The sequence below is a fragment of the Primulina tabacum genome, chromosome 1, assembly GCF_025594145.1.
Source record: "Primulina tabacum isolate GXHZ01 chromosome 1, ASM2559414v2, whole genome shotgun sequence".
Lineage (NCBI taxonomy): Eukaryota > Viridiplantae > Streptophyta > Magnoliopsida > Lamiales > Gesneriaceae > Primulina > Primulina tabacum.
In genome coordinates, this window is record NC_134550.1 from 4,605,805 (window position 1) to 4,627,739 (window position 21,935).

The 21,935-nt window shown below is 35.2% G+C and overlaps 2 protein-coding genes across 6 annotated transcripts; both read left to right on the forward strand.

Annotated features, from left to right (window-relative positions):
* The first annotated feature begins 1,712 nt into the window (after positions 1-1,712).
* Positions 1,713-3,691, forward strand: LOC142531238 (uncharacterized). 4 transcript variants are annotated; one of them, XM_075637562.1, is made up of 4 exons: positions 1,713-1,959; positions 2,041-2,450; positions 2,812-2,862; positions 3,570-3,691. In XM_075637562.1, exons 1-3 carry the CDS (start codon positions 1,837-1,839, stop codon positions 2,813-2,815), a joined length of 537 nt encoding a protein of 178 aa, XP_075493677.1. In that variant the 5' UTR covers positions 1,713-1,836; the 3' UTR covers positions 2,816-2,862; positions 3,570-3,691. The 4 variants fall into 4 exon arrangements, with proteins under 4 accessions (XP_075493677.1, XP_075493481.1, XP_075493612.1 ...); XM_075637366.1 differs by lacking the exon at positions 3,570-3,691 and having other exon boundaries at positions 2,758-3,108; XM_075637497.1 differs by lacking the exon at positions 3,570-3,691 and having other exon boundaries at positions 2,812-3,102.
* A 1,329-nt stretch (positions 3,692-5,020) lies between these two features.
* LOC142531494 (protein CELLULOSE SYNTHASE INTERACTIVE 1-like) lies at positions 5,021-17,235 on the forward strand. Of its 2 annotated transcripts, none has more exons than XM_075637681.1 (8): positions 5,021-5,592; positions 5,921-6,019; positions 6,769-6,842; positions 7,847-10,895; positions 11,703-14,247; positions 15,473-15,927; positions 16,592-16,708; positions 16,812-17,235. In XM_075637681.1, the coding sequence occupies exons 4-8, from the start codon at positions 7,860-7,862 to the stop codon at positions 16,950-16,952; spliced, it is 6,294 nt and encodes a 2,097-aa protein (XP_075493796.1). In that variant the 5' UTR covers positions 5,021-5,592; positions 5,921-6,019; positions 6,769-6,842; positions 7,847-7,859; the 3' UTR covers positions 16,953-17,235. The 2 variants fall into 2 exon arrangements, with proteins under 2 accessions (XP_075493796.1, XP_075493868.1); XM_075637753.1 differs by having other exon boundaries at positions 5,949-6,019.
* Positions 17,236-21,935: the final 4,700 nt, after the last annotated feature.

Genomic DNA, 21,935 nt, shown 5'->3' on the forward strand with positions numbered 1-21,935 from the left:
TCGAAATGTTGCATTTGCAAGATTACTTGCTCAAATAATAAAATTGAGGAATCAATTTCCCGATTATACAATCAAGAAAATTAGACTTGATAATGCTGGTGAATTTACTTCCCAAACTTTCAATGATTATTGTATGTCTATGGGAATCATTGTTGAGCATCCTGTTGCTCATGTACATACACATAATGGATTGGCTGAATCATTGATTAAACGTCTGCAAATGATTGCTAGACCAATTATTATGAAAACAAAGCTCTTTATTTCTATATGGGGACATGCAATTTTACACGCTGCTTCATTAATTCGCATCAGACCAAGTGCATATCATAAATACTCCCCATTGCAGCTTGCATTTGGTAAAGAACCAGACATTTTTCATCTGAGAATTTTTGGATGTATGGTGTATGTGTCTATTGCACCACCGCAACGAAAGAAAATGGGACCTCAAAGAAAGGTTGGAATTTATATCGGTTATGATAGTCCATCAATCATTCGATATATTGAACCTCAGACAGGCGACGTGTTCACAGCACATTTTGCTGATTGTCATTTTGATGAAGAAATCTTCCCAATGTTAGGGGGAGAACAGAAACATACCGAAAAAGAAATTACATTGTATGTATCATCATTGTTACATCTGGATCCAAGAACAAAACAATGTGAAAAAGATGTTTACACACATTTCCTACCTAAACCGAAATCTTTTTTGCATTACCCACTAGTGAATCACAACAGAGATGTGTGTGTGATCAAATATTTAAGTAAGGCTAATTTCGTAACATTACACAAAAAATAATAAAATGGATTGGAGTATCAATATAATAATCTCGTAATAACAATTATAATATGCAAAAATGATAATTTTCTTTTAGAGAAATATCTAGTGAGTGCGTACAACTAAATTATTAAGATTTCATATCAACTGGATTTCGTTAGCTGAAAAAGTATAATTTAACCGTCATCACATTTCACAGCTCATTTCAAATAGATACTTAAAGTTATGATTCAATGGAAATTATGGATAGAGTGTTTTAATTTGAAAATCTCATTCGATAATTTCACTTATTTTTTAATTGAGAATGTCTCTTGTGAGACGATGTCACATATATTTATTCGTGAGATTAATTAACCCTGCACATATTTATAATAAAAATTAATAATTTTGACATAAAAATAATACATTTTCATGGTTAACTAACACAAAATTGACTCGTGAGTCTGTCTCATATGAGTTTTTTTTTTTTTTAAAAAAGAAAAAAGTTCAAGTTCTTGTCTACAAAATTTTTGGTTGATTTTTTTTTTTTTATGAAACAAAGGGTATAAAAGACCATTGATTTTTATACGGGCAATTTTGCGGTTTTTCCTGGGAATTTTTAGGACGGTATAAAATGATATCCGTATTTAAATATGTATACATATGTTTGATGTTATAATATCTTTTTATGATTATAATTACAAAAAAATGACACAAATAAAAGTTTTTTTAAAATAATAAATTTTTTTCAAAGTTTATAGACTAATACATTTATTAGTTGTTATTATTTTCTCATATAAAAGGCTCTCATTCTATTTTAGGAAACATTATTGAATATAAGAAATCAAACAATTACATCTATAATTTATCACCAATTTTTGACAATATCATATTTTAAAATGAGTCATCGTCGATGGATCATTGAAAATGGGTAAAGTCCAGCCCAATTGAGTATTACCGGAAAGGCCCAAACCCAAACAACACCAATTGGCACCACAAGAATCCGCCATTACTGCGGCTTCGAGCTCCATCAAACCTAATCGAATCTTTTCTGCAAACCCTAGGAAGGAGAGCGAAGGAAAATGGGAAGTAGATTGGGCAGAAGAGTGGTGAGCTTTGCCAACATACCCATAAAACTCCTCATGCCTTCGTCCTTTTCCAACATTTCGGAAATCGCTCTCAAAACCATCCCCTCTGTTTCCAAGGTCAGCTCACGATTTGGAAGGTAAAATGGAAGAACTGCTGTTATTTACCGTTCTAATTTCTTGTGTATTTTGGTTTTGCAGATCGAGATTAAGAGGGTTTTGGAATCTCTGTACGGATTCGAAGTGGAGAAAGTGGAAACACTTAATATGCTTGGGAAGAAGAAGAAGCGGGGCGGATTGTTGATCGCCAGGCCCGATTACAAGAAAGCTTACGTCACCCTGAAGAACCCGTTGTCTATAAGTCCGGATCTTTTCCCGATCAAGGTGATCGAGGAGGAGAGAAGGAATATGAACAAGCAGTCGAAATCGAGCATTGTGGAGGATCCGGAAGCTGTGAAGAAGTCGCATTGGCTCGACGAGAGGAAGGATAACGGGATGTCTAATAGGGGTAGGAAAGCAGGGAACCGACGCAATGCCGGCCGCGATACTCGGCCGGCTGTCGCTAGCTCAGATGCAAAGTTTCCATGGAGCAGCATGAAGCCATTTGGGAGGTAATGCAATTTGTTTCTTGTTTTCAAGTTCCGGAGATAGATGAATTCGATGATCACGTAGATGTTCATGTGATGATTTGAAACAATTACTCGGTTCCAGATCGTTTTTTGTTGAGTGTGCTCATAGTTTCCCTAATTCGCAGTAATACGGATGTCTATAGAAGATTGAAAACATCTTCTAATAGCTGTGAAAGCAATGATGATAAGTGATGAATCTGCCATGTTCATTCTTTCATTTAAGATGCTCTGTTGATAGTATTTTGTTTTTGGAAACTCTTCAGGGATAAATTTTTGTTAGATTTATCAGGAAATGTATTACTTTATGTGAAAGCTAGATGATGAATGCATGACCAAACCGCAGGTAACGGCGCAACTCAAAATTTCAATATCATAAATTGACGCTTTCAACGAGGTAATTGTTATGCCCTATAGTTCTCTACTTGTAATACAAAGGAAATGAACTTGTAGCCTTTGACTCTGATGCAGATTTCAGAACCGAGCCTTGGTTGTTGTTACATAAAAAATTAATAACCAATGTATACGGTGTAATTCAAATATTTTGAAATGCTGAGTAACTGATGTAACATATTTGGGTTGTTGATCGCAAATGGCAATCATGGTGAATAGTTGGGGCGATCATTGTCCTCCAGTAATGATTTATCATGTTATCTCAGCTTTCATTAGTTAATGACTTAATTCAGACCATGAGGTTTTACATTGAATGTGGCTTACTTATTCTTCATCTTCCTAATCTCCAACATGTTTAGACCACCGTATTCTTGTTGTAGCTTTGAGTTCTCTCTCTGCAGTTCAGCCGTTGTCTCATTGTTAGTTCAAGTTCTAGTTTGATGTTTGATCTCGTTACATGTACATCAAGAACCACACCTCTCTGAGAATACTACCAGCATGCGTCCTTCTCCCTCTGCATTTTAAAATCTCGCCCGGTGTTACTTAAATCTTTTCTATTCTACTCCAGCAAATTGCAAGAATAATCTTTTTGAAGTTTTGATAACACTGGCGACCGTCAAAATGCATGAAAAAATTTGTGTCATCCAAGTTTGAACTTGCCTACACAGACGATACCATGTTCTCATTTCGATGAGTGATTCAATCATGCAGGGCACATGATCATGTTGGTGCTTCCATTTTGCAAGTGAATAAAACACATCCAATCATGTATAAAACAGGAGATACATCTTACCAAGGATTGGTTTGGGTGCTTCGTTAATCGTGGAGTTTCGATTTGGGTAAACGTTTTACAGTAATTTTGAGAATCATGAGATGAATTCTAGGCTGCTTTGAAATCCTAACGTGGTATCATATTATTGAATGGATATCATTGACATATGACCATTTTTTTGGAAATTCAATGTAAATTTCCTACACAATCGACAACAAAAAAATATAAATAACAATTTCTTGAATTTTTAGTGATACTTTCTCTTGCAGGAGCATAATGATAATAATAATCAAGAAAAAAAGAACAAGTTAAATTTACATCGTTTGAGAATAACTTTTTACTCGAAAAATTAATGATAATCCAATATTATCCACTTCAGCCAATGGTCGTTAAATTTTATGGCAACTAGTATTTAAGACCCACGTGTAAACAAAAAAAATTAGGTTAAATAAAACATAACCTCTTATGGTCTTATGTAATTTTTTTTTTTTTTTGGGTCTTATGTAAAATTAATGATTTTTGCCAAAGATCCGTATGGTTTTGGGTTCAGATCTCGTCAGTGTGCAATAATGGTAATTGGTAGATGGAAATTTCTCCGACCTACATTGTATAAAAAATTATTTTTGTTGATGAGTTGTAGCCATATGATATCAAGATTTCAAAATTGAAACTAAGTTTTGTAAAAATTCCTCTCTTACTAAAAAAAATTATTATTTTTAGTTAAAAAATAATTATTTTTATTATTTTTTAAAACCTAATGGGGCAAACATAGCTGATTTTTAAAAACAAAATATTGTAAAAGACATTTCCTTTAACATAGGGGATTTTATACTTTTTTTATATATTTGAAAAGGTTGATACCTAAATAATAATTTGCCTTAAATTTTAATATGGTAGATGTTTTTTTATGTAATCTATGTTATTCTATTAAGTTTGAAACACTTAGAGTAACTAATTTTGGTGTAATGGTCTGTTTTAATAATTATATATATTAATAAATGTTAAAATTTTAATGTAAGTTATATGTAGTTTAGCGAATAGAGTCAATGTTTATTGGGGTTTTAGGTTATAAGTTCAATTTTTATTGAGGTAATTTTTTTATTTTTTAATTTATTTTTTAATTTATATATCAAAATTACAGTGTAGTCCCTCATTATTTCTTATAATTATATTTTGATCCTCATTTAAATATAAATCAAATGAATTATAAAAAATATATTATATCAAATGAATTATAAAAAATATATTATACAAGTATGCAACGCGTGCGTCGATGTACTAGTAATAAATAAATGACGAGACGGGATCCCAAAATTTCGTCACTTTTTTTTAATACATCAAAATTGGGATAATAATTGAGAGATTAACATTACAGGCGAAATTAGAGGGACGAAATCGGGAAAGAAGAGAAAAACGAGGAGTGAGTCGACTGAAGCCGAATAACTAATGTTGGAGCCGCCGCCGCCGCCGCCGCCGTATGATTTGTCGGTGGCCCCTCCGGCGTGCCCCAGCTCTCCATTCTGACACTTAAAACAATTACCAGCACATAACTCTCACATACACTTCTTTCTCTGTCTACACAAACATATATGTGTATATCTATCACCAAAGGCGTTTAATCTCCCTCAAGCAACGAATCGATACATTTCCACATTTACATTACGTTTGAGATAGAGAGAGACTAGCAAAACACCCTTCACAGTCCATGCCATTGACTTCTTCTCTCTCTCTACGTTAATTACAGTGCAATTCCTTCAGCTGAGCAGAGAAATCGGATCATTCCTCCACAATCTAAAAAGGGATCTCTAGATTACTCTTTCTGTAGAACCCAATGACAATCCATATTGTGCTGTTGCTCTAGTTGTTTGCTGCATTAGTTCTACGTGTAAAGATTTCATTTTTTTGCATTCGGGAACACTCTGATCTAGTTTGTTGGGCGAAATTGCGCGAGATTTCAAAAGGGTACGCACCTCTACTCTGTAGGATGGTAATTGTTTGATTTCAAGGCTAAAGTCAGCTTATTTTCTTCAAGTCAATCAGTTCATTAGCTACTCATCGTCTCTACTTTAGTATTGGATTCGCGCATGCGATTGCTGCGAGATATTTTGGCAAAGTACTTGAATTGAAGTTATGGATATTTTATATGTGCTCATTCATGGAGCTAGAAATTTTCAGATTCCAGTGGTTTCTAGATTTTCGTTTGTTGAACTTGTCTTGTACTTGGTTGACCCCTCGATCTGAGAGGCCGCTGTCATTATAGCTTGTTCTTGTTTCTTTCTTGGGTGGTCAGATCTGAAGTTAAGATCTCGGGATCACAGCAAAGCTGGCGGCGACACTGGCTTGGCGGGTTGCTGCTCCCCATGGCAGCACGCTTTCCCCAAATGACCAGGTAAAAATCTGTTGGCAGCAACGAGCCTAATGATTTGCGGTAGTGAACTCTGTAGACTGTAACATGCTGGTCTGGTGATCTAAAATCCAATGAGTATCCCTTGTGCAATATTTGCATGAATGTTATAATGTAGTCTGACCATTGTGGTTCTTATATTGAATAAAATGCGACCATATAGATTTTGAAGCGTTAATCTTTGCTTGCTTACTCATCGCAGTAGAATTTCACGATCATTACGATTCTCCTGAAAATAGTCCATTATTTAATATTTGTGATTTGTCTTGTAAATGTATCAATACAGTATAACAATCAAAGAGAGCAGTTGATCATGCAAAAGTAAAAGTTTAATATACCTGTCATCCTTGTTTTAAACTATTCTATGGATTTTTGAGATTAGAGTTGATTAGGTGCTTTTATTTCTTTTCTGTAACATATACTTCAAAGCCTAGCAATTTGAATAATTTCCACCCTGTTGTTTACTTAGAGTTAGATCAACTTTCCATCTGAAAGATCAACTAATGACGCTGTTTTGCTTGTTAACTATCTCGAACTGAATTTATGCTATTCGACCATTTCAATCATTGCTTTTTCCTGGAAAACCTTGCACTCTTTTCTAAATATATACAAGTAGCAGTCGTTCCATGTTGTTTCCAAATGAATTAGATTATTTCTCGGCTTCTATTCAATTAACTGATGCATCTTTGCGAATTCTCTCTTACTATAATTTTATTTTATTCTTTATACTGTAGGAGAGAAATGGAGAAGCTAAAATTCATGATTCAGAGCCTCAAACTACACATGCAGCTGTGAAACATAATTCAAGGTGTGTTGGTTTTCTTGCTTGGCCCCAGAATTCTGTTATATCCAGCTGATGTCATGATTTCTTAAACTTATAATATAATCCATATTCACGATGTGAACTGTGTGTGTGTGATGAAATTCTTCTATGCAACACTAGCATGGCACTTGAAACAAGACTTTTAAAATATTTTTCATGTTGATAGCAAGCGACTATAATGAGTAAGTCCGAGATAACTTGCTAGAGGTTATAAAAACTGATGCCATGTATAAATGTGTAGCAATTCAACTATTGAAAAATGTATGGTTTTAATTTGTAAGATATTTTTTTCCTGGTATAGAGTATGGTTAGGTTGTATTGGGATTTTTTAGTTATATTATGGTTTTAGTTTTTTTTTTATAAGGTTTAGATACTTGAGTCTTGAAAATGGTTTATTTCTTTTTAACTCAAAAATTACGCGGATATCAATGTTACCCAAAATTCTTCACTCACATTCATTTGTTGTAGTACATCTATGAAGAATTAATTATGACCCCACACTCAGATTCTATCCTTTATTATTAAGTAACAACATTTAACATTATAGCCATTGTTATTCATCAAATGAGACTTCCATGGTCACTTAAGTGCTAGAAATTACCGACGACACTAATTTAGATGAGAATTTAGTCAGGTGGCCCGTGGCCCGTGGCTGGAACTATATTGAAGTTAGTGAAAACTATAACATTTGTGAAGTTCCATATGGAATTGTTGTCACCTAGATTTATTGCTTTAGCTGAGTGAACTTCAAGATCCTAGTTTAATTTTCCGATTAACATGCATGGTGTAACTTTATCTTTGATATTACATGTGTCAGTGGTATTACATACAAAGTATTACTTCAGATGAAAAAAATAGTATCATTTATCTACTGTCCTGCTCAGCTATGAAATTTTTTGTTCACGTTTCTGTTCGATGTCATTAGGTGGATTTTTGTCTGGTTAAATCTAATGATGATGATAATGCTCCACAATCCTATTTATCAGCAGGGATAGGAGTAGCATGGATGATTCAGATGGGACATTAGCAACTGTTGCACAATGCATTGAGCAGTTGCGCCAGAAGTCCTCATCACCACAAGAAAAAGAGGATTCCTTGGGGGAGTTACTCGAGCTAATAACTACACGAGAAAATGCTTTCAGTGCAGTGGGATCTCATTCTCAAGCTGTTCCAGTACTTGTCTCTCTACTTCGATCTGGATCACTTGAGATAAAGATACAGGCAGCTACCGTCTTAGGTTCTCTGTGCCAAGAGACTGAATTAAGGGTCAAAGTATTACTTGGAGGTTGCATTCCACCATTGCTTGGTCTTCTCAAGTCAAACTCCGCAGAAGGTCAAATTGCAGCGGCAAAGACAGTATATGCTGTTTCTCAAGGTGATGCCAAGGATCATGTTGGCTCAAAAATATTTTCAACGGAAGGAGTTGTCCCTGTATTATGGGGGCAGTTAGAAAAGGGGCTCAAGGCTGGTAATGTGGTTGATGATTTACTAACGGGAGCTTTGCGGAATCTTTCTAACAGTACTGAGGGATTTTGGCCTGCAACAATTCAATCTGGAGGAGTTTACGTCTTAGTGAAATTGCTTACAACAGGCCAATCGAGTACTCAAGCAAATGTATGCTTTCTATTGGCATGTATGATGATGGAGGATGCATCTGTCTGTTCTAAAGTAATTGCTGCTGAGGCCACCAAACTCCTCTTAAAGCTACTTGGACCTGGCAATGAAGCTTCTGTACGAGCAGAAGCTGCAGCTGCTCTGAAATCTCTATCAGCTCAGTGCAAAGAAGCTAAACGGGAGGTTGCCAATGCCAACGGTATACCTGTTCTGATTAATGCAACTATAGCTCCTTCAAAAGAATTCATGCAGGGTGAGTTTGCCCAAGCTTTACAAGAGAATGCAATGTGTGCACTTGCTAATATATCTGGCGGTTTGTCATATGTCATCTCAAGTCTCGGCCAAAGTCTAGAATCATGTTCCTCGGCAGCACAGGTAGCCGATACGTTAGGAGCTTTAGCTTCTGCTTTGATGATATATGACAGCAAAGCAGAATACACCAGAGCGTCAGATCCCCTGGAGGTGGAGACAATATTGGTGCAACAGTTCAAACCACAGTTACCATTTTTAATTCAAGAGCGTATAATAGAAGCTCTTGCTAGTTTGTATGGAAATGCAATACTATCGAGCAAACTTTTAAATTCCGATGCTAAAAGACTGCTTGTAGGTTTGATTACAATGGCAGCCAATGATGTTCAGGAAGAGTTGATAAAATCCCTTCTCATTCTTTGCAACAATGAAGGTAGTTTATGGCATGCCCTTCAAGGTCGTGATGGAATTCAGCTTTTGATATCTCTTCTTGGTCTTTCATCAGAACAGCAGCAAGAGTGTGCTGTTGCATTGCTATGCCTTTTATCCAATGAAAATGATGAAAGTAAATGGGCTATTACAGCTGCTGGTGGCATTCCTCCACTTGTTCAAATTCTTGAAACTGGTTCTGCAAAAGCTAAAGAAGACTCTGCAACGATCTTGGGAAACCTCTGTAATCATAGCGAGGATATACGTGCTTGTGTTGAAAGTGCTGATGCTGTGTCAGCCTTATTGTGGCTGCTGAAGAACGGAAGTTCTAATGGGAAGGAAATTGCGGCTAAGACCTTGAATCATTTAATTCACAAATCAGACACTGCAACAATCAGCCAGCTCAGTGCATTGTTAACCAGTGATTTGCCTGAATCTAAAGTTTATGTCTTGGATGCATTAAAAAGTTTGCTTTCCATGGCCCCTCTTAATGAAATGTTGCGTGAAGGTAGTGCAGCGAATGATGCAATTGAGACAATGCTAAAAATTTTAAGCTCCCCCAGGGAAGAGACTCAGGCAAATTCTGCTCGAGCCCTTTCTGGAATATATGATTTCCGGAAAGACTTGCGTCAGAGTAGCATTGCAGTTAAGACTCTTTGGTCAGTAATGAAGCTTTTAAATGCTGAATCAGAAAATGTTTTAGTTGAATCTTCCCGCTGCCTTGCCGCTATATTTCTTTCAATTAAAGATAACCGTGATTTGGCCACTGCTGCCAGAGAAGCTTTGCCCTTGTTGGTGGTGCATGCTAACTCTTCAGTGTTGCGAGTTGCGGAGCAAGCAGTGTGTGCTTTGTCAAATCTCTTGAAAGACAGTGAAGCTTCAGAAAAAGCTTCACTGGAAGAAGTTATTTTGCCTGCAACTAGAGTTTTACGTGAAGGGACAAATATTGGAAAGACCCATGCAGCAGCTGCAATTGCTCGCTTTCTCCATTCTCGTCAAATTGATGATAACTTGATTGAGTGTGTAAATCGTACTGGAACTGTTCTTGGATTGGTTTCTTTCCTGGAAGCTGCTGACATTGAGTCTGTAACGACCTCAGAGGCATTAGATGCACTTGCTTTTCTCTCAAGGTCGGCTGGAGTCGTTGGGCACATCAAACCTGCTTGGGCAGTTCTTGCTGAACACCCAAGTAGCATTACCCCCATAGTTGCATGTATTGCTGATGTCCCTCCGTTGTTGCAGGACAAGGCTATAGAAATTTTATCTCGGCTCTGCCGAGCTCAGCCCCTGTTTCTTGGGAGCACAATTGCGTGTTCCACAGGATGCATTTCATCCATTGTGAGAAGGGTAATCGATTCCTCAATTTCAGGTGTTAAAATTGGTGGAGCTGCACTCCTTGTTTGCACTGCAAAAGTGAATCATCAAAGAGTAGTTGAAGACTTTAACGGATCTAATTTATGTGATTCACTCATCAGTTCTCTTGTTGAAATGGTAGAATCTACAGAGTCTTCTGTTGGAGATCAGGGCACTAAGGATATCATAAGCATCTCCAGGATAACTGCTGAAGTAGAAAGTAAAGATGAGTCCGAGAGAAGTACTTCAGTCATTAGTGGCTCCAACATATCTGTGTGGCTTCTTTCAATACTAGCTTGTTATGATGATAAAAGTAAACTCAAGATCATGGAGTCAGGTGCACTTGAAGTTCTCACTGAGAAAATTTCTCAGTTCTTTTCACAGTATTCACAGGTATGTAGCAGAATCTTTTATTTGCAACAAGTGCTATATGAATTCCCCGTGCAACTCTTGTGGCAATAACTATTCCCAAATTGTGGAAATAGTCGTTCCCCCGGATTTGATTGGGTTTACTTATTCTCACTCCATTAGTTAATTTTTATTTTAATAATAAATAATGTATCATTTACTAATAATAAATAAAAATATAATTATAATCATGTCACTTAATAATTGTATTAATCTAATAAGAATGACAATAATAAATGATAAAATAATACAATAAAAACAAAATAGTAATAATGAAATTAATATGAGTAATAATGATCATAATAATAACTAAAATAATACATATAGTATAATAATGATAATTATCATTATTTAGTAATATTAATAATAAATTTTTTGAATAATAGTTATTTAATTTTTTTTAGTGAAAGTTGATTTAGTCGTCAAAATAATTTAATTTTATTTCACACTATTTATTTTAAATTACTAATAATACGTTTTAAATTAAGGAAAAAGTATTCCATTACTTCACCATATCTTGCGAATTAAGATACCAATTATAGGAAATGATAGATATCCATCATTCTACTGAGTATTGGCATACTCATTCCGTTCTAGAACTGTTTCCATTCTCACCTTATTCCCTTTCCTGCATACCAATCTAGACCTTAGTATTTTCACTATTTTGAAATTTTTAAAAAGTTTCATATTCATATTCTGTTACCCTTTTTTATCCACTTGATATTCCAATGTTGATATTGATCATGATATTTGTTGGCATGTTCTTTATCAATTATTGCCTCAAATTTGCAGGCTGATTTTAAAGAGGATGACAGCATATGGATTTGTGCCTTGTTGTTAGCAGTATTATTTCAAGATAGAGATGTCATACGCTCTAATGCAACCATGAAAACAATTCCCGTGTTAGCTAATATGTTGAGGTCTGAGGAACCAGCAAACAGGTATTTTGCCGCCCAAGCAGTGGCTAGTCTTGTTTGTAATGGTAGCAGGGGAACTCTTCTATCAGTTGCAAATTCAGGGGTGGCAGCAGGACTCATCTCCTTTCTTGGTTGTGCTGATGTTGATATTTACGATCTTCTAGAATTGTCCGAGGAGTTTGCTTTGATTCGTTATCCAGACCAAGTTGCTCTTGAAAGATTGTTTAGGATTGATGACATCAGGGTTGGTGCAACTTCGAGGAAAGCTATACCAGTCCTTGTTGATTTGCTTAAACCTATTCCAGACCGCCCAGGAGCACCGTTTCTCGCGCTTGGTATTCTAATCCAGCTTGCTAAAGATTGTACTCCTAATCAAATTGTTATGGTGGAGTCGGGGGCTTTGGAAGGGTTGACAAAATATCTTTCTCTCGGACCACAAGATACATATGAGGCTGCTGCTGCTGATCTACTCGGTATTCTTTTTAGCACAGCTGAAATAAGGAGACATGAATCTGCATTTGGTGCTGTCAGTCAACTTGTAGCAGTTTTGCGTTTAGGTGGAAGAGCAGCGAGATACAGTGCAGCTAAAGCGTTAGAGAACTTATTTTCTGCTGATCATGTAAGGAACGCAGATTCTGCAAGGCATGCTGTTCGACCTCTGGTGGAAATTCTTAATACAGGTTTGGAGAAGGAGCAACATGCTGCTATTGCGGCTTTGGTTAGACTGCTGAGAGAGAATCCATCAAAAGCCCTTGCAGTTGCCGATGTTGAGATGAATGCTGTTGATGTACTATGCAGGATTCTTTCGTCGAATTATTCAATGCAGCTGAAGGGGGATGCTGCTGAGTTATGTTGTGTACTTTTTTGCAATACAAGAATAAGATCTACTGTGGCCGCAGCCCGCTGTGTTGAACCTTTAGTCTCTCTCCTTGTTACTGAGTATAGTCCTGCTCACCTGTCAGTTGTCCATGCATTAGATAAACTCTTAGATGATGAGCAGCTGGCAGAGCTTGTCGCTGCACATGGTGCAGTTATTCCTCTTGTGAGCCTTCTCTATGGTCAGAACTTTTCTCTTCACGAGGCTGTATCTAGAGCTCTTGTGAAGTTAGGAAAAGATAGGCCTGCGAGTAAGATGGAAATGATGAAAGCTGGAGTCATCGAGAGCTTGCTTGATATACTTCATGAAGCTCCAGATTTCCTCTGTGCTGCATTTGTTGAACTGCTCAGAATACTCACAAATAATGCTACCATCGCAAAAGGTCCATCAGCATCGAAAGTGGTTGAGCCCCTCTTCCAGTTGCTGACAAGAACAGAGTTCGGACCAGACGGACAACATAGTGCGTTGCAGGTTCTTGTTAATATCTTAGAGCATCCACAATGTCGTGCTGATTACACTCTCACAGCTCAGCAAGCTATAGAACCTTTACTACCTTTACTTGACTCTCCTGCATCAGCAGTGCAACAGTTGGCAGCAGAGCTTCTGTCCCATCTGCTTTTGGAAGAGCATCTTCAGAGGGATCCTCTAACACAGCAGGTGATTGGTCCTCTGGTACGGATTCTTGGTTCTGGCGTACCTGTTTTGCAACAAAGAGCTGTGAGAGCTCTTGTCAGCGTTGCTGTAACATGGCCTAATGAAATTGCAAAAGAGGGTGGTGTAGCTGAGCTGTCCAAAGTCATCCTTCAAGCCGATCCTTTTCTACCTCATGCCTTGTGGGAGTCTGCTGCATCTGTGTTATCCATTATTCTGCAGTTCAGTTCTGAGTTCTATTTAGAAGTACCTGTGGCTGTTTTGGTCAGATTGCTTCGTTCAGGCTTGGAGAGCACAATTATTGGTGCACTGAATGCCCTTTTGGTATTGGAGAGTGATGACTCTACCAGTGCGCAGGCAATGGCTGAAAGTGGGGCAATTGAGGCGCTTCTTGACCTTCTTAGTAGCCATCAATGTGAGGAAACTGCTGCCAGACTACTTGAAGTGTTGTTGAACAATGTGAAGATCAGGGAATCTAAAGTTACCAAATCTGCAATATTGCCATTATCCCAGTACCTTTTGGATCCTCAAACCCAAGGTCAGCAAGCGAGGCTTCTTGCAACTCTAGCTCTTGGTGACCTATTCCAGAATGAAGCTCTCGCTAGAACAGCAGACGCTGTTTCAGCCTGCCGAGCCTTAGTGAATATACTGGAGGATCAACCTACAGAAGAAATGAAAGTAGTTGCTATGTGTGCTTTGCAGAACCTTGTTATGTACAGTAGATCAAATAAAAGGGCAGTTGCTGAAGCTGGTGGTGTTCAGGTTGTACTCGATCTGATTGGTTCTAGTGACCCTGAGACATCAGTTCAGGCAGCATTGTTTATTAAACTTCTTTTCTCAAACAACACCATTCAAGAATATGCTTCAAGCGAAACTGTCAGAGCTATAACAGGTAAATTTCTTCATTTCTTGGTACGCTCGATTAATTCTGGGTTGTTGGTGATGATAATTATATTAGTCCGGCTCATGTCTTTCTACTTGTAACTTTTTATAACATGTTGCCTTTGCATGTGATGTATTGCCTTCCATTCTGTCATTTTCTTTCAGATGATTGAGAAAAATAGTCGTTGGTATCATTCGCTCTTTACACCATCTCTGTAGTTAAGCTTCATTTGTTTGAACTTTCAATTGCTGCCTTTTCAAACTCAAAATTTGCCTGAATTTTAGTTTCAATCTTTTATAACATTTATTTTAAAAGAATTTGCAAGAGTTGAGTATTAGTTTAGTTGATCCAGATCGAACAGCCCTTATTTTGGCTTTTGATTGCGTTCTATTCAAAGTAAGGGGAAGAATTTTCAAGATAATTTCGAAAGGTCGTGGAATTTTAAAATTAAAAGTTGTCGAACTCATTGAATTGATGTGCAATAATTGTATAAAACCATGAAAGAGAATAATGATTGTTTAGAAAAAAACCATTAAAAAATATAATTGCGTAATTTTGTTGTTAATAGTTCATTTGAAATGTCAAGTAACAGAAAGTTGAGATGTTGTGATTTTTAGCTAAATGGTAGCGTACTGTTTTTTTAGTGATGCTTATATTTGAAAGCTTCACTTGGTTAATATTCTTCAGAATACACTATTGGTTTATGAATTAGAAGATTATATTGTTTCTGTCAAGTAATGCAACTGTCTATTAAAATGAAATTTGTCGCTAAAACATGTATGGATTGCTTATAATTCAAAATATACAACTTGTACGTATTAGAAAGAAAGTTTTTATATAATTAATTCCATTGAAATGAAAATTGTTGTAGAAGCGTGCGAATTTTTTACCTACATCGACTTTCAAAAACATAATTCCGGAACCGGCCTGCAGTGAAGCACATACATCTCAGCTTTCCAAACGATTTTTCTATGGTCAAAAACTAAAATGTCCAAGCAGGCAACTCTTATCACCATTCATCTGTTTTGTTAAAATTCTTAGATTTTTACCTGCAACTCATCCCTTCTCGAACTCTCACAGGTCATATTGAAATAAACCTTTTTATTATGAACCTTGCTTCATATCTCACCTACTGTATTTCAGCTTCCGAATGATAAATTACAGTTTGTGACATCTAGTTACAGCTTGATATTTTTGCGAGAATTAATGGATTGATAATCTGCTTTTCTTGCAGCTGCAATTGAGAAAGACTTGTGGGCCACTGGTGCAGTAAATGATGAGTATCTAAAGGCACTGAATGCACTATTTGGGAACTTTCCACGTCTGAGAGCCACAGAACCTGCAACGTTAAGCATCCCTCATCTGGTTGCATCTCTTAAGACTGGATCAGAAGCTACTCAAGAAGCTTCCTTAGATGCTCTATTTCTTCTAAGGCAAGCTTGGTCAGCATGTCCAGCAGAAGTGTCTAGAGCACAATCTATTGCTGCTGCAGATGGAATCCCCTTATTACAATATTTGATACAATCAGGCCCACCACGATTTCAGGAGAAGGCTGAATTTTTACTGCAGTGTTTGCCAGGGACACTAACGGTAATCATCAAGAGAGGAAACAATATGAGACAATCAGTTGGGAGCCCGAGTGTATACTGCAAGCTAACCCTTGGAAACACTGCCCCTCGCCAAACCAAGGTACAGAGTTGACCTTTTTTGGCTCAAAATTGTTTACTTTAGAATGCTGTTCATTTCTTTTGGCTCGTGAAATTAGTCTTCTGAATGCTACAGCCAATATAGAAGTTGGAATCTAAGGATTCTTAAATGAGGAAATATAGCTTGTATAGTTTGTGGAGGGTTCTGCAAATCATGCCAGCATCTCTTGCTCACTTCACCACATTTGCACCCGACATGGAGTTCCCTGATATAAACTTACAGATTTGCACATGATCTTTCAATTTCCAGAAACTTCACAAAAATACAAATTTTTTCTATTATTACGAGTCTTTTACACATACATGCATTTGAGAAGGCGTTTTTCTCCATGTTCTCTATCAGTTTCTTGAGTAGAAAATTATTCTTCTAAAAGCCAATCCAGAAAAGTAGGTTATTGATCCAAAAAACAATGTCAAATTTGTTTGATAGTGACAAATGTTTCTAACAACGTTACAATGGTGCAAATGCTGTGCGTAGATAACCATTTATAATGAATAAATCTTTATACAAAGTAATGTGGTTTTGGTTCTTGGGGAATGTTGATCACTTGGCTGGGAATCTTCACAATAAATGCTAAATGGATCACGCCATTTGTGCTGCCATTCTGTGTACAATTGTAACTAATGAAAAATGTCGACGCTCTCAGGTTGTATCAACAGGCCCCAATCCAGAGTGGGATGAAACATTTGCTTGGTCCTTTGAAAGCCCTCCTAAAGGCCAGAAGCTTCATATTTCATGCAAGAACAAAAGTAAAATGGGGAAGGTAAACGAGTCAGAAAAAACAAGATTTAGATGAATTTCCGCTTCTTCTGATACAATTTATTGTTGCTTCGTTGCATTAATGGTGTTGTTGCTATGTATGGCAGAGCTCATTCGGAAAGGTAACTATTCAAATCGACCGTGTAGTGATGTTAGGTGCTGTTTCTGGGGAGTACACTCTACTGCCTGAAAGCAAAAGCGGGCCTTCAAGAAATCTGGAAATAGAATTCCAGTGGTCTAACAAGTAAAAAAGTCCTGCTAAGGTCTGATGAATTCAACTGCAAAGTGAAAATTATTCTTGATTCTCCAGTTATATGTACATTTCCATAGGATTTGGTTGTGTTATAGTGTGCATATTTTTTGCAAAGTTTTGTAATATTCCTCTTGATCTGAAATCACTGTTTCTTTTCTCTTGTTTTTGTTTTTCAACCTCCCACATCTTACTCAAATCCAGGACAGAAAACATCTTATTTATTTACGTGTTCTTCTGTAATTTTGATTTATTTTATTCTTGGAGAAATCGGACCAATCGTTTTATGCGCAATTTTTTTGCATGTTGATACGTACAACGCACTGCAGGTTGTATCTATGTTAAAAGTTCTAAACGAAGATTTGGACCAAAAAACCAAAAGATTAAAATGAAGTTGCTTTTAAATTTGTTGGTTGAAGATTGGATTGTGATTATGATTTTTAGAAGGGGCGATTTCTAATCACACTAAACAAAGGGGAATGCATTATGAATCAACAAGGACTATAATAATTTATAAAGGTGGGGAGGATGAAATCTTTTGCTACAAAATATGCTATACTTTGTTTTATATTTACTAAAATTAATTTACGAAGCAAAAATTTAGGATTGTTAAATTGAGTAATACGGCAAGAATGCATCTCGTTATTGAAAGCAAAAATTTTCATTTAAAAAGATTCTTCATTAAAAAAATCTAATTGGTGTATGATAAATAATATCATATATCTATAATATTCAGTTAATTTGGTGGTTTTGGGGGAAAAAATCCAAGTTATTAGATTAAAACCAACAAAAAATTTCAAGTTATCGGATGAAAGTCAACTTTATGACTAAAATTCAAAATAAGTCGATTTACATGAGAAAAAAGTGTAATTTTTCATATTTTAAAGTATAATTATTGAAGAATTAGTTTAATTTCATCTCATATTATATTGTTAATTTTCTTTTACTGTTAAAGTTTGAAAAAATAAATTTTAATACTGAAACAGAAATTGTTAGGAACCGGAAATCCGGAACCATATCCTAGTGGTTTGATTATGGTTCTATCTTTCATTGGAAAGGGAACAATACTTTTAGGAGTATGTCTCTTGTGAGACGGTCTCACGAATCTTTATCTGTGAGACTGTCTCACATAAGTTTTTGCTTATTTTTAGAACTCGTTACATAAATTTTCACAAATTTGAAAAATAAAGAGTTTAATTTTTTTCTCGGATGATGAGCTTCACACAAGTATGATATTCATATTACATATACATCAACAAACCATACACTCACACGACACCAATAATTTACTTTTCTATATTGCTTCGCCTGCATTTCTCCATGAATACTATATATCAAGATGACGTTCAATTATTCAGCACGGTCTATGCCATATGGAAAGCTCGGAACGCCCTGGTTTTTCTGGGGCGATTTTTTTTCCAATAATTTTTTAATCTGTGTGAAAACACATACAAATTTAAATATGCATGTGAGATGAATGGAATATGTGTTTTGTAAACAATAAACTTTTTTATCAATAAAATTCACATTTACTGATAAAAATTACTTTCCTACTTGCAACTTCAATCTTCTTATCAATAATTCGTCTGACTTAAATCGTTGTAATGCATGACAGACTACATTTCAATCTTTTCTCTTTGTACATAAATTTGAAATACTTATTTTTACGGGCCAAGTTTAAATAAGATAATATCTCCCAGACGTATGCTGAATTAATTCTCGTCACATTCAATGTTTTCATAACCATACTGGTGATCGAATCGGTCTAATTTAAAATATCGGTTCAATCGGTCGGACTGGTTCAATAAGTGGTGATTAAATTACGTTCACAATATTTTTCTTGGTCCAAAAACATAAAGTATTGATTCGGATCATACTATAGATTAATTGTTAGGAAACAATAATTGTCTTTGTTAAACTAAACCATCGAAACATGACGTATAGGCTGTTATGCAGTTTTAAAATATTAGAGCTCACAATAATAAATGGCTATAGTTTTTTATAAAGCGGCAAATATTTAATTATACAATTGGTAACACTGTCAAAATCACGTTATCGATTCTCATGGATTGTAAGGAGTACAGTTATTTGAGAATCGACGATCGAGTCATGCATATATAATATATCTTATATAGGTGTAAAGATGCCCGAGTGCAAATGAATCGAGTCGGACAACAAAATTATGCCTCGTGGGGTTTGATATATTTGTTTTATGTTTGAAAATGCTGAATTCCAGTAAAGCACCAACATGATCGTATATATTTTAAGCCACCTAGCTTCTAAAATAATTTTTTTTACAATATATAGTCCTTGCATGTGCACCTCACAATTTATTATTATTATATTTTAAATAATTTTATCTTTTTCATCATACTAGGAAGCTTCTTAATTACCTTGTAAAGGACATTGAATTAACTATAAGATAAATGAAAATGGAGTTTGTCTTATAATAAAAAAAATCATGAAATTTTGATAGGTTCATGAATAAATTATTTTTTATGATTAAAGTAACTTGAATAATTAATTAATTAATATTATTTCATATTAACTATAAATTATTGAATTTGATATAATACATAATTACAGATATACCTTATATATATAATGTTAACTCGGTGACAAGAATTCGATATTTTAGTAAGATTTGGGACTGAAATTATGGAAAAGAATTTTGTTAATCATGAAATGATTTGCACCAGATTAGGGTAATACCTCTTTAAACTAATAAAATTCAATGGTCCCGACATTATTAATTTATAGAAATTTTGCTGTATTAAAAAGTTTGATTTTTTAGGTTGAAATAAAATCATCTTACCCGAGGGCGGAGGCCCAGTCTCTATAGGTATATCCTCTCGAGAATTCTGGAATTAAAAGTTGTAATGAATACTTCTTTCTATTCTGGATACTTTGACTGCTGGTTCAATGTGATCAATAATGAGATTTAATGCAAATATACCCTACAAGTTTGGTTGAAGCCATTAAATAAGTTTCAGCCATAATGGAAATCTCAATAATAACCTCCAAACGTACGAGCACATATATACATACAGACATGGCATAAAATTTAATTACTCCTCCTTAAAATGCTACCAAGAAAACTCAGAAAATAAATAATGTAGGGTTTTATGCCATTCATTTTCTGACGTACACTGTGGTCTAACTAAAGAATCCTTTGACCTAATCAACTTTATATATACTGTTGGACTGAACGTTCTGTCGCTTTACTAAAAGTTATAGTTGATGTTAATGATGCAACTCAAATCTTTTTTAAACCGCACAGCAGCTCAAGCACCACGATTCAATCGCTCTATCAAGCATGGACAATTATTGCACCCAACAATCTTCCTCCAAATTATTGTACTCCTTGCAATCAATGGGAATCGAACCCGTGACGACCTTTGATCTGATACCAATTGTAGGACCGAGCGCTTTCCGTTTTAACAAAAGCTATAGCTAGTAGTAATGGTGCAACTCAAATCTTTTAAACCGCACAGCAGCTCAAGCACCACGATTCGATTGCTCTACCAAACAGAGACAATTATTGCACCTAACATATATATAGATACACAATTGTTCTTAAAGTTCTTATAGAAAATTTCTTTTTCGGTCTTCAAGTTTAATTTTACGTGCTTTTGATCTTCTATATTGTCAAATTGAGTTTTAGTCTTATATTTTTTTTATTTTTCCTTAATTTTAGAAATTTGTATTATAATTTTAGTTATTTTTCAACATAAATATTTTTGTGACATTACACATCGATTCATTTCATGTTAGGACTAACCAAATTGTTCTGGCAACTCAAGCCTGGAGGACCATGAAACGAAGGGTACCTGTCAATTGTGTCCGAAATCACTGGAATTTGATCGATGTTGCCTTTTGTCACATCACCTAGTTATAACCAGTGAAATTTGAGATAGATTTTATGATCATCCTCCACTAATAATCACTTTTTATAAGAACGTCACATTTGTTTGGGACACGACATTTTTTCTCTTATATTCATTTTAACATTAACGATTATTATTTTTAGGTTTCATAGTCCGCTCATACATTTTTTTTCTTATTTTACATTTAATAAATATATTTTTCAATCATTATATTATATAAATAATATTATTTTTTATTATTATTTAAATTTATTTCATCCTATTTTACGAGTACAATTTGTTTAAAATAAAATTTTATTATAAATTTAAAATGAAGGAGCATAGGAAAAATCACATTTGCATACAATAATAAAATATAAATTAGATGTCTCAAAATATCTAAAATACTAATTCACGGATTTTTGTTGTATGGTATCCAAATATGCTTAAATAAGTCGACACGAATTTGGTGATGCACTTGACTGTCACGTAATTTTGAATTTGTCAAGAGATAATCATGAAATCCTCGATTTGAGCCCTACACGGATTGTATGAGTTCATCACCTTCATCATTGTACCATTTTGAACGGCCAACTGATGTGGCGAAGTTGATACTTAATTTTTTTTTATTATATCATAAAAAAATTAAAGTTCGCAGACTATCTGACAAAATTATTTAGACTCGAGTTCGACTAAAAAATTTCAAAATGTTCGAGTTCAACTCGAATTTCGAATACAAATCAAATATTTTTCGAATTGACTCGATTTTTTTTACCCCAACTTTATGATGTATGTTATTATTTCGAAAATGTATTAAAATATCTAATAAAAAATAATAAGAAAATGGCAATTGTCGCGATATAATCGATGTCAAACTTAATATCTGATAGCAAAATAAAGAGGGAAAATGAAAGGCAAATATAAGATGGATACAAAAAGAGTACTAAAGGCAATGGTCCCCGCGAGCAAAAGGACATTTGAAGCCTCACAGTTCTTATCCTCGCTTTGGTTCCGTGAATGAAGTTAATTCTCTTCGTTATGCCGCCATTTTTGGTTTTTACCAATAATTATTCCAACATATCGATGGTTCCGTGAATGAAGTTTGCAAAAAGTGT